Below are 13,840 nucleotides of genomic sequence, written 5' to 3' on the forward strand. Positions count from 1 at the left end.
CGTTGAGGATTTGTGAGACGTTCAGAAAGTAGCCTGGTTCCGTACGGTTCTCCACATTAGAGGCCACAACAGAGTGGTTCCAACGCCACGTGACCTCCAACAGGCCCGGGACGATCCCCTCAGGCAGGGTTGTAGAACAGGGCAGGTCCGTGGAGGAGCCTGGGTCCACCAGAACAACGGAGGCGGCTGGAAGGAGACAAGGAGCACAGAAGCACTCACATCAGATGGACCTCAACAACAGCAACAAGATGAACACAGGGAGAGAGAGAGAGAGAGAGAGAGAGAGGGACCACAACAGGATGACCACAGGGAGAGAGAGAGAGAGAGAGAGAGAGTGGGACCACAACAAGATGAACACAGGAAGAGAGAGAGAGAGAGAGTGGGACCACAACAAGATGAACACAGGGAGAGAGAGAGCGAGTGCGACCACAGCAACTCAGGGAGAACTGCCCAACTGGAGGGCAGAAAAGGACCTAGCTGCCTAGAGAGGCAAGGCTGTGAGTTTCATGCCAATTAAAAACAATATTGAATTGAATCAACAACATTCTTTTAAATTACTATTTTAATGATGTAGTCAAAAGAGTCATAAAATATCATGTCCATCCAAAGTTAAGACTTGGGCAGAGGCGGAAAGAGTACATAGCTTCATTACTTGAGTTAAAAGTACAGATACCCTTTGCTAAAATTTAGTCAAGTACAAGTAAAAGTACAACAGTCAGATGTCTACTTAAGTAAAAGTACTGAAGTACTTGTTTTTAAAAGTACTTGAGTATCAAGAGTACAAGTGTAGCCTACATTTTCTAAATATTGCATTACTACTGCCACAGTGCTTACATTTACAGAAACAACCTACATGGAGTTATGAAAAATTGTAATGTTAATACCTTGGAGAATGTAAAAGAAATTGAAAGTAAAATCAAATCATTTTCATCTTTTTACCATGTTGCCAGGGATGGGCAGTATTTCTAATACATGTATTTAAAATACGTATTTCAAATACAAAATACTATTTTGTAATTAAAACACTTGAAGCTAAAACTACCATTAACTTGTTCAGAAAATTGAAATAGTCTGGCGAGGTGTGGCCACAGGTTGGCACATTCCCGGGATGGACCTGCTGCGTCTTCATCCATTTTTTCGTCCATGGTTTCATCTCTTATCTAAATCTGACCATGGCGGCCATTGGCGGAAAGCTGAAGGTGATTGCTGATAGACTGTCCCAATCAGTGGCGCCTGCACAATCCAATCACGTTTGAGAGGGAAACAACAAATTGAGGGTTTCCGAGATTTATCTTTTTTTTAGAAGAAGTAACGGGTACTCACGGTTATGGATAGAAATGTAGTGGAGTAAAGAGTACAATATTTGCCTCTCAAATGTACTCGAGTAAAGTCATGAGTACTCCCCAAAAATGATACTCGAGTAAAGTACAGATCCCTCAAAATTGTACTCAAGTACTGTACTCAAGTAAATGTACTATGTTACTGTCCGGCTCTGTTAAATACCTAGGCCATGTCATATCTGATGATTGGACAGATGACAAAGACCTATACCGACAGCGGTGTAAAATTTATTCTCAAGCTAACATGCTTATAAGGAAGTTTTCTATGGGCTCTGACTTTGAATCCCTCAAAATTGTACTCAAGTACTGTACTCAAGTAAATGTACTCCGTTACTGTCCAGCTCTGGATTTGGGTTGTGTGGAAGTCTGGATGCATAGCTCTTTTTATTCAGTACATTTGGTCTTTTTACATTTACCAGATACCAGAAAAATGAGAAAGTAATGAAACAGACATAGCAAAAATGCTCATTTTCCTGCATGTTGTAAGTGTTTTGAGAGAGTAACAGCCTTTTGCAAGCAAAATGAGTCATTTTGTCCAGAGTGCATTTGTTCAGATACGGGTGTTAACTGTTTTGAGAACGTGATGTCAGAGTTGACACAGGTATCAAAACGATCGAGAAAAACTGTAATAAGTTTCTTGTCTGTTTTCTTCTCTGATCTTCTTCAGTTACAACATGCTACAGACTACTCAACAACTCTCAGGACTTGAGCTACAACATGCTACAGTAGCCAGGGTTACAAGTTATATCTCATGACACCTTCAGGAACAAGGAGCCATCAGGACTCTGACCTGGATATGGAAATGAGTTTGGGTGGAAGGAATGCCGCAGTTTTCGGAAACAACACCATATGTGGCAACAAAGCATTCACTGGAGTGTGTGTGTGTGTGTGTGCGAATGTGCGTGTGTGTGTGTGTGTGTGAATGTGTGCATGTGTGTGTGCGCGCGTGTGTGGGTGGGTGTGTGTGTGGGTGTGCACGCGAGTATCTGAGACAACAGAAATTTTGGAATCTACTACAGCTTGGTAGCTCCAGTTATGTATGAATAATGAAGGTAACGAACTCTAAAAATGTGAAAAACGTGAACTTGAAGAAGTAAAAATTGAACAATAGGCCTATGAACAACTTGAAGCTACATCTATCAAGTGTGAACATGCTTAACAAAATATGGGAACAAAACATGGGAACTAATGGGAACGTGCATTACGAATATAATCAGTGGGAGCCCTGTGCTTGTTTCCCTGCAACAAGAAGGTTCCATCTGGAGGTGATGGAAGACAGTGACACCCTCAGTGTGTTTGAAATGTCCAGTCGATTGCGCAATTTGGTCTTAGTTGCAGTCATTACAGAAAACCCGGTCTCGCATAGATACGTGGTGGAAAATGGTAGCAACGTTTTTACGGCTATCTCGGGATATTCTGCTTTGGTTTTGATCCAAAAACCCGCCAGAGAGGTTTCCTCATACACACTCTTAAGACCACCGTCATTTGCAATTTCGATCAACTGCTCTTCCTCCTGCGCTGACAAGGTAGGACTATTCTGGATATTGACAAATGGGTTGCGGACCCACTCATTGGTTTGCCGTGGATCTTTGGAGGATGGAAAGTAGCCTAACGCTCAAACTCATTTGAAAGCGCAACAAGGTGATTGCGCACCAGCTGCGAGAGAAAGGGCCCTGCCTCAGTCTCTCCCAAAACCCCCACTACTGTTTGGAACATATCAAATACACCCCGTTCCCATTCGTCCCCGCAAATCAAGCTTGGCTTTAAATACAGTGACTTTATCTGCCAGTTTAAAGACAGTCGTCATTCTCCCCTGGAGTGACAGGTTGAGGTCATTAAGCAACCCGAATATGCCGTAAGCGAGTTTTGACACCCAGTCCTCATCACTAAAATGTGCAGCTAACGGTGACTTTTTTTTCTGTAAGAAATCTCTGCAGCGGCTCTCGCAACTCAAACACTCTGGCCAGTTGCTTGTTTTTTGTTGCTCATTATAGCAGTTTAGCTAACTTCATGTGACACTACCGTTCGCCAAGAACTGATCAAGTGAAGTGAGCTGACCTGAGGCTGCGCAGCGCTGAAGGCAATTTGTAAAGTGTTGAAGGCGGGACAGACAGACGTAAGAAAATAGACCTTGCAAAATGCAAACATGGGTGCAATCAAACAACTGCATATAGGCCTATGCCATGTAAAAACGTGACATTATTGCGAATTAAATTTAGTTTAGTTTGCATGCATTTTTTTTAAAACTCATGTCGTAGGCTACGGCCCGGTTAGGAATGTCCGCTGCCCGGTGGTTGGGGACCGCTGTCGTAGACGACCCAAAGGGCCAAAGACCAGACTGAGAATAGTTTCAAACACTGCGTCACCAGCATGCTTTGTGTATTTAGGATTAGCGTGAGTGTGTGTGTAGCTTGTAACTGACTTCTTCAGTGGCAACAGGCACACTAGTCCCCAGTGAAGAAGAAGTGCTGATATGGTGTAAACTCAGAGGGAACACACTCTAGGGATGTCAATCTTCCATTCTCAGTCATTAGATTAAACATGCTTTCTGATTCTCTAATGCCAGGGTATGTGTGTGTGTGCGCGCATGTGTGTGTGTGTGTGTGTGTTCTCAGTCATTAGATTAAACATGCTTTCTGATTCTCTAATGCCAGGGTATGTGTGTGTGTGTGTTCTCAGTCATTAGACTAAACATGCCTTCTGATTCCCTAATGCCAGCGCACAGATTCACACCTTAACACTGGGTCAAGAGTTCAACTGTCAAGCGAGTAATGTTGTTACTCACAAGCAAACAGACGAGAGACAATAACACAACACAACACTAAGCGCTTAACTCAGGCTAATTCTGTTGCTTACTGTACACACACGTCAAAGTCAAAGTCTGCTTTATTGTCAATTTCTTCACATGTCAAGACATACAAATAGATCGAAATTGCGTTTCCTACTATCCCACGGTGGAGACAAGACATATTTTACCAATTAGGTCCACAGACAAACATAACATTCAAGTAAACAATATAAAAAGTAAAAATAAGAAGGCACATACAATGAAGAAATAAGAGCAGCACAATTTGGTAGAAATTGTGCAATTGTGCATACAGTAGACAGTCAATATAATAGTGCTAAAGTCAGGCCAATAAATGGCTGAGGTAGTTTTGTTTGACCTAAACGTCACATAAAGACATGCGTCACATGCATGCATACACACACACTAACACACAGACACATCTCATATGACCCTCACACACACACAAACACACTCACACACAGACACGTCACAGACACACTAACACAGAGACACGTCTCTCTCTCTCACACATACACACACGCACGTCTCACACATGCGCACACACACATACACACACACACACACAGACACACACACACATGTCACACACACACACACAGGCATGTCACAAACACACACACACGCACAACATGCACACACAAACGCATCACACACACACACACACACACACACATGCACCCACATCACACAATAACTTGAGCAATTCTTATGTAATAGTATCCATAGTGCATCCATCAGTGGGACAGGAAATGTGGAAACTTCCAGAAAGTGTGTGTGTGTGTGTGTGTGTGCTCTCAATAGACCCATTGAAGAGTCTTTGATTAGCTTAATCAACAACCAGGACAATAAATATTTGTTTGCCAGGCAGGCAGGCAGGGCAGTAGAAATTTCCAGAAAGCTGTGCTGTGTCCTTTGTGTGATGTGTTAAGTGTTTGTGAAGGACGGCCACTTCAAAGAGGGGGCAGAAACGAGGATGGACAGCTTCAAGAGAAGGGAAAATTCTTTTAAATAATATTGCACTGCCTCAAGTGGCCCTTATGTGCTCAGATATGAATTGTAAGGACATGCAATATGCTGAAAACCCTGTGCCATGTATGATATGAATACTTTTAACAAAACTAGAAATGTATGTTCTCACTAATAAAAATCAGTTTGGGTTTAAAAGGAAGCATGGAACTGACATGTCTATCTACGCTCTTAAAGAGATTGTGTCAAGGTACACTAGCCTGAATTCATCTGTATTTCTATGTTTTATTGATGCATCAAAAGCATTTGATCGAATTAATCATGAAAAATTGTTTGTAAAACTGTTGGAAAGAGGTGCTCCCAATTTTTTTGTGAGAATTTTGGTGTTTTGGTACGCTCATCAGACATTCCAGGTTAAATGGGACAATGTTGTATCTGCTCCATTCGGTGTCAGTAACGGAGTGCGGCAAGGAGGAATTTTGTCACCTATTCTATTTAATGTTTACATGGATGACTTATTAAATCAGTTAAATGGGTTAAATACAGGTTGTCTTGTGGGCAACACTATTGTTACTCATGTCATGTATGCAGATGACCTGGTCTTGCTCTGTCCATATAGTGCTGGGCTGCAGCAGATGCTGAAGGTGTGCTCCCAGTATGGCATTGACCATGACGTAACGTTTAATGCTAAGAAAAGCCATACAATGATAGTTAGGTGTGCTGAGGACAGGAAATCAACTTTCCCAACCTTTTATTTGTCAGACAGCCCTCTTGATGTGTGTGAGGAGATTAAATACCAGAGGCGGACAGAGTACACAGCTGCATTATTTGAGTAAAAGTACAGATACCCTTTGCTAAATTTTACTCAAGTACAAGTAAAAGTACAACAGTCAGATGTCTATTTAAGTAAAAGTACTAAAGTACTTGTTTTTAAAAGTACTTGAGTATCAAGAGTACAAGAGTAGCCTACATTTTCTAAATATTGCATTACTACTGCCACAGTGCTTACAATGTACAGAAATGTCCTACATGGAGTTATGAAAAATGTTAATGTTAATACCTTGGAGAATGTAAAAGGAATTGAAAGTAAAATCAAGTAATTTTCATCTTTTTACCATGTTGCCATGGGCAGTATTTCTAATACATGTATTTAAAATATGTATTTCAAATACAAAATACTATTTTGTAATTGAAACACTTGAAGTGAAAACTACCATTAACTTGTTCAGAAAATTGAAATAGTCTGGCGAGGTGGGGCCACAGGTTGGCACATTCCCGGGATGGACCTGCTGCGTCTTCATCCATTTTTTCATCTATGGTTTCGTCTCTTATCTAAATCTGACCATGGAGTTGACTTTGGCGGAAAGCTGAAGGTAATTGCTGATAGGCTGTCCCAATCAGTGGCGCCTGCACAATCCAATCACGTTTAAGAGGAAAACAACAAATTGAGGGTTTCCGAGATTTTTCTTTTTTCCTTTTTTTTAGAAGAAGTAACGGGTACTCAAGGTTATGGATAGAAATGTAGTGGAGTAAAGAGTACAATATTTGCCTCTCAAATGTACTTGAGTAAAGTCATGAGTACTCCCCAAAAATGATACTCGAGTAAAGTACAGATCCCTCAAAATTGTACTCAAGTAAATGTAATCTGTTACTGTCCGGCTCTGTTAAATACCTAGGCCATGTCATATCTGATGATTGGACAGATGACAAAGACCTATACCGACAGCGCTGTAAAATTTATTCTCAAGCTAACATGCTTATAAGGAAGTTTTCTATGTGCTCTGACTCTGTGAAGTGCTCCCTGTTATATGCTCAATTGTGGTCTAACTATAAGAAGAAAAGTATGCAGAGGCTTAAGGTAGCATACAATGATGCAATGAGGTTGCTGCTTTGTGTCCCTAGGTGGCACAGTGCCAGCCAATTATTTGTGTCCACTAGAGTGCCTACCTGTGAGGCACTCTTAAGACAATTGATGTTTAGCTTTATGTGCCGCCTGGACAAGTCAGAGAACCAAATCATTGAAGCCCTAGTCAGCCCTCTAAAAAGCTGCTACAGATTTACTTCTAGGTTAAGAAGGCATTGGCGCAAATGCCTGTATGTCCTATAGGCTAATATGTGATTTTCTATCTATTTTGTATCTCCTTTTTATACTATGTATTATGTGTGTGTAATATGGACCTGTGTCTGCAATAAAGCTTCTATATTTTACGGAAAGAGGGAGGGAGCCGTCAAGGGATTGATGGATCGATACGCAAAGAATCAAAGCAACTCTTTAATCCCACCTAGATAAGCAACCAACACTGTGATTTCATTTCAGGTGATGATCGATCATGCATAGCATAAGGCTGGAGATTATCGATCATGCATAAGGCTGGAGATTATTGATCATGCATAAAACTGGAGATTATCGATCATGCATAAGGCTGGAGATTATTGATCATACATAAGGCTGGAGATTATTGATCATGCATAAAACTGGAGATTATCGATCATGCATAAGGCTGGAGATTATCGATCATGCATAAGGCTGGAGATTATCGATCATACATAAGGCTGGAGATTATTGATCATACATAAAATGGAGATTATCAATCATACATAGCATAAAGCTGGAGATTATCGATCATGCATAGCATAAGGCTAGAGATTATCGATCATACATAAGGCTGGAGACTATCGATCATACATAAGGCTGGAGATCATCGATCATACATAAGGCTGGAGATTATCGATCATGCATATCATAAGGCTGGAGATTATCAATCATACATAGCATAAAGCTGGAGATTATCGATCATGCATAGCATAAAACTGGAGATTATCGATCATAAATAAAGCTGGAGATTATCGATCATACATAAAGATGGAGATTATCGATCATGCATAGCATAAGACTGGAGATTATCGATCATACATAAGGCTGGAGATTATCGATCATACTGTACATAAGGCTTTATGCTCATACTGTTCTTGGGTAGTCCGCCCACAGACTGTAGATGCTCAGATTATCATCAAACTATCTGTTGACACTCTTACACACTACACACTACAGTTTATAGTTGAGGTTAAGGTTGGGAGTTGGATTTGCTTAAGGGGATGTTCAGCAATTGATCAACAACATCCTGAATCTGATGATCAGATGGTCTGTTACGTCTCTGTGGGCGGGCTATTCAAGTAAAGTGTTGACGCCTTTGTTTATAAGAAACTAATCATCGACTCAAAACCTAAAAACACAAGTGGAACAGAATGTCACCACAGCTATTGACTAAAGCACTATTGAAATGAAATGTCTAAAAATGTCTAAAATCTGACTGTCTATCTGTCTGAAATGTGTGTGTGTGTGTGTGGCCATTTCCCAGTGATACTTATGAAATATATCATCCTATGCATACTCATGTGCATTTCAAATAATTGGTGATATGATAATTGTGCATTTCTATTATACATTACTTAAGTAAGTACATTATACTGAATAAACATTGTGTCATTTGGGTAGTAATGAGTTGTGTGATAAGCATGTTGAACATTGTCTGATATAAAACACAATATTACAACATCATATACCACAGATAGAACACAATGTTGTGGCAGACTACACATTTTTGCATTATGTGTTAAGCATAAGCTCGCAGTCACACAGAAATGAATAGGAATAGTTTAGATTATATGAATGAACAGGAAGAGTTTAGATTGTATGAATGAACAGGAAGAGTTTAGATTGTATGAATGAACAGGAACAGCTCAGATCGTCTGACTGAATAGAAACAACTCAGATTGTCTAAATTGTATACTGCCCTGCAAAGGCAAAAGACCTTAACTCGCTAGAGTGTGAAACTGAGAAAAATGACTTTAAAGTTTCTTTATAGATGTGAAACTGAGAAAAATGACTTTAAAGTTTCTTTATAGATGGATAATGTTGTAACATTTCAGAGCAAATAGAAGAGTCAGCTCCATATACTGACTGAAATGTGCCTCTGAACCATAAGTACACATAAGTGTGTGTGTCTGAACCATAAGTAAACATAAGTGATTCACTTTGAAAAGGCCATCAGCTGAAAACTTTGATTCAGATTCTAATTAATTATCCAGTACACTCCTCGATAAGAGTTTACCAATCAAAAAGACTAAAGCACTATTGAAATGAAATGTCTAAAAATGTCTAAAATCTGACTGTCTATCTGTCTGAAATGTGTGTGTGTGTGTGTGTGTGTGGCCATTTCCCAGTGATACTTATGACATTTATCATCCTATGCATACTCATGTGCATTTCAAATAATTGGTGATATGATAATTGTGCATTTCTATTATACATTACTTAAGTAAGTACATTATACTGAATAAACATTGTGTCATTTGGGTAGTAATGAGTTGTGTGATAAGCATGTTGAACATTGTCTGATATAAAACACAATATTACAACATCATATACCACAGATAGTACACAATGTTGTGGCAGACTACACATTTTTGCATTATGTGTTAAGCATAAGCTCGCAGTCACACAGAAATGAATAGGAATAGTTTAGATTATATGAATGAACAGGAAGAGTTTAGATTGTATGAATGAACAGGAACAGCTCAGATCGTCTGACTGAATAGAAACAACTCAGATTGTCTAAATTGTATACTGCCCTGCAAAGGCAAAAGACCTTAACTCGCTAGAGTGTGAAACTGAGAAAAATGACTTTAAAGTTTCTTTATAGATGTGAAACTGAGAAAAATGACTTTAAAGTTTCTTTATAGATGTGAAACTGAGAAAAATGACTTTAAAGTTTCTTTATAGATGGATAATGTTGTAACACTTCAGAGCAAATAGAAGAGTCAGCTCCATATACTGACTGAAATGTGCCTCTGAACCATAAGTACACATAAGTGTGTGTGTCTGAACCATAAGTAAACATAAGTGATTCACTTTGAAAAGGCCATCAGCTGAAAACTTTGATTCAGATTCTAATTAATTATCCAGTACACTCCTCGATAAGAGTTTACCAATCTGGTAGCAGAGGTCGAAGTCGAATTTTAAAGATGTCACCAGAACAGCATGCAGTATAACACAAAATGATATTGTGCGTTCTTGCTCAGCTAATGTTTTGCACATTTAAACACATTTGTGCACATAGTCTAGGGCAACTCTGGGTGACAATCTGTACATTTAAACACATTTGTGCACATACTCCAGGGCAACTGTGGGTGACAATCTATTACAAATGACAAATGAACAGCCCAGGTGTTGGGAGAATTGGCACCTTGTGCCCCAAGCCAAACCCACAAACACACACTCTGCTGATGAACACTCAATGCAGATAATCGATCAGCCGAACAAGGTCCAAAACATTTACACACACAATGTGTGTGAGTGTGTGTGTGTGTGTGTGTGTGTGTGTGTGTGTGTGAGTGTGTGTGTGTGTTTATTATTGCCAAAGTTATGGGCCAGTACTCACCTGGCGTTATACAGCCCAGCAGACAAAAATAGAAGAGGACTTTAAACTTCATTGTCTTTCAACCTGTCTGCACTTCACAGTTCCTTGTCATCCCTGCTTCTTACTTTCTCTCTCTCTCCTTCTCTCTCTTTCTCTCTGTAATTGTTCCCTCGTTCAAATGATTTCTTATATAGGCTGGGACGGAGGCGTGGCTGAGACCGCTCCGATCTGGGAATGAGCGACTCATTGGGGTCAATATAAATACTGGGGGTCCTTTGGCCTTCCTGGGTCAATAGAGAGAAGAGGGAGGGAGCAGGAGGGAGGGAAAGAGGGAGAGAGAGAGAGAGAGAGAGAGAGAGAAGGAGGTAGAGAGGGAGAGGGAAAGAAGGATGGAGTGCTCAGCTGAATGAGGGTGTCAGCTAAAGAAAGAAAGAGTGAAAGATAGAGAGAGAGAGAGTAGAAAGAGAGGAACAGAGAGAGAGAGAGAGAGGGAGTGGAAAGAGGGACAGAGAGAGGGGAGAGGGTGGGAGAGGGCAGAAGACACAATTAGGACACTTAAAATGCACCCTGGCTAGGCTCCAGTGGTTTAAGGCTACTTTACATTCACGCTGTATAGTGATGAAGCTCAGAGCCGGGGCCCAGGGCCAGAGATCCTGTGTGCTGTCACTACACACACCACACACACAAGCAGCCTTTCAGACCGCGCACAGGAACTGTACACACACACATACACACACACACGCGCTCACTTACCCCCGTACACACACACACACACACACACACACACACAGAAAGACAGGGAGAGAGAGAGAGAGAAGGGACAGAGAAGAAGAAGAGAAGGAGAGGAACAGTGAGGGTAAAAGAGAGAGAGAGGATAAGAGGGAGAGAGAATGATGAAAGGAAAGAGTGAGAGATGAGAGGGAAGAGAAAAACAGAGAAAGAGAGGACAAAGAGAAAAATAAGAAAAAAGAGATTGTTGCCATTTGCCACACCTTTCACTCACTTTCTCTGACTTTCTCTCTCTCTCTCTCTCTCTCTCACTCTCTCTCCCTCACTCTCTCTCTGTCTATCTTGGCCTCTAGATAGCGGTGGATCATTGACTGACCCGACACTATCAGCTGAACATCGCAGGCTCCAACATTCAACAAGCTCATTAACTCACCAAGATGCGTTACAGTTTTTTTCTGAATGCTTAAACACAACTGTGATTCTTATAGCACAATTTCTAAAACTATTAATACTTATAGCAAAACCACTCACTGAGTTCGCAAAACTAAAAGCACAAACACTGCTTTGCACTCAGTTTGCAATTTTGTAACACACACTTTGCACAACTGTAGGCACAGTTCACTGCACAGCACTCTTTTTGCGGAACTGTAAACACAACTCACTGCTTTACACTCAATTTCCAAATGATCAATACACTCCTGGCAAATCATACACATGTATGGCTATTATTTACACTATTTTGCCAACTCTCTGGCACACTTTCTCATGTGAAAACTTTTTTAGATAATTAGTTCACTTTGCAATCAGCCTAAGCACTATAAATAAGCCACAGGTAATGTACAATGGGTACAATGGAGGGAGCAGGAAGAGTGAGAAGAGAAAGAAATAGCCCTTTTACAGACAAAAAAAAAACAGTCTAAATGTGGGGATATTGTCATGTCAGGCCTGGATACGGCATTCCAGAATATATTTTTCCCGGTGCCTTGGACTAGGACATTGCATGTGATGTAGACAGAATTTTGAGAGACGACCGATGTAGACTGATTTGTTTTGTCTCAGTGATATTGCTATTTTGTGTTTTGACTTTGAAAAACACACTTGTGTTTGTTTTGATGTGTGTGAATAAATACCAATACTTGAAGTTTGGATCCCTGTATGTTTACAGAACTATGACAAAAGTATGACCTCAAACTGACATAGTCTACCTTGTGCACACTGCTAATTATATCAGAATGTGTGTGTGTGTGTGTGTGTATGTGCGTGCTCATGCACTTTGCCTGAGTGGCGTGGTGTGTTTGTGTTTATGTGTGTGTGCTCACACACTTTGCCTGTGAGTGCGTGTATTGTTCATGGTATGTGTGTGTGTGTGTCTGTGAGAGGGTCTGTGTGTGTGTGTGTGTGTGTGTGTGTTGTTCCTGGTGTGTCTACCAATTGACTCATGATTGTGTTGCATTCCTCTCTCTCTCTGTTGGTCTTCCTTCACTTCCCCAGCGTTGCGTTTGTCTTTCGTTTGAGGCAAACCTGAAGTGTGCAGATCAAAGCCAAACATCAGAGCTTGCTCAGCTAAAAACTTTCACAGTTTCTTTTTGTTTTCAGTGTTTGACAGACACACCTCTTGTTCAGAGATGCTTGTTCTCTTTTCTTGTATTTAATCATTACATTCTTTCTTGTCTTTCAGTGTGATAAGATGGAGTGATCCTCTCCGTAACAGAAAGGAATTAACAAAGCACACAGTTCATTCAGGACGCCGACCTCAGAATCAAACAACACCTGCTTGAGTTGTGTAGGGTTTAAAGTGTTAAAATAACGAATCAAACAATATGAGAGGCTGTGTAATGGCTATAACGAATCAAACAATACGAGAGGCTGTGTAATGGCTGTTTGAGTTGTATAGGGTTTAAAGTGTTAAAATAACGAATCAAACAATACTGTGTAATGGCTGTTTGAGTTGTGAAGGGTTTATAGTGTTAAAATAACGAATCAAACAATACGAGAGGCTGTGTAATGGCTGTTTGAAGTAAAAGTAAATACAGCGTGTTTAGGATTAAATATAAAAGATAAAATAGGATCAAACCTGACTTGAACTGCTAGGTGTATTAGTGGTTGCTATCAGGGAACAGCCAGTACAGAGTTTCTATTTTTTTTTTTAAATAAACTCCTACCCCTACCCCTAACCCTGGGTACTCCCATGAGGGTCTGCACCCCACATTACACATTGTTCTACTATTAGACATGTTCTACTCTATTTGACATGTTCTACTCTATCTATCTATCTATCTATCTATCTATCTATCTATCAGACATGTTCTACTCTATTAGACGTGTTCTACTCTATCATTCTATCATATGTGTTCTACTCTATTACACATGTTCTACTCTATCTATTACACATATTCTACTCTATGACACATGTTCTACTCTATGACACATGTTCTACTCTATTACACATGTTCTACTCTATTAGACATGTTCTACTCTATTGCACATGTTCTACTCTATTACACATGTTCTACTCTATTGCACATATTCTATGGTGCATTTACATGCATCACTTTCTATCTCCGGTCCAAAGAAGA

General features: G+C 40.2%; 1 protein-coding gene across 1 annotated transcript in view; it reads right to left on the minus strand.

The window, feature by feature from the left end:
- Positions 1-10,777, minus strand: part of si:ch211-180a12.2 — a 25,866-nt gene extending 15,089 nt beyond the window's left edge. The window contains exons 1-2 of the mRNA XM_042086546.1: positions 10,557-10,777; positions 1-186 (exon numbers count right to left, since the gene is read on the minus strand). The exon at positions 1-186 is cut by the window's left edge and continues 117 nt beyond it. Of these exons, the coding sequence (XP_041942480.1) occupies positions 1-186; positions 10,557-10,608 (238 nt within the window). The 5' untranslated portion in view covers positions 10,609-10,777. The remainder of the gene's footprint in view (positions 187-10,556) is intronic.
- Between the last annotated feature and the right edge of the window lie 3,063 nt (positions 10,778-13,840).

Source organism: Alosa sapidissima, chromosome 3 (genome assembly GCF_018492685.1).
Source record: "Alosa sapidissima isolate fAloSap1 chromosome 3, fAloSap1.pri, whole genome shotgun sequence".
Lineage (NCBI taxonomy): Eukaryota > Metazoa > Chordata > Actinopteri > Clupeiformes > Clupeidae > Alosa > Alosa sapidissima.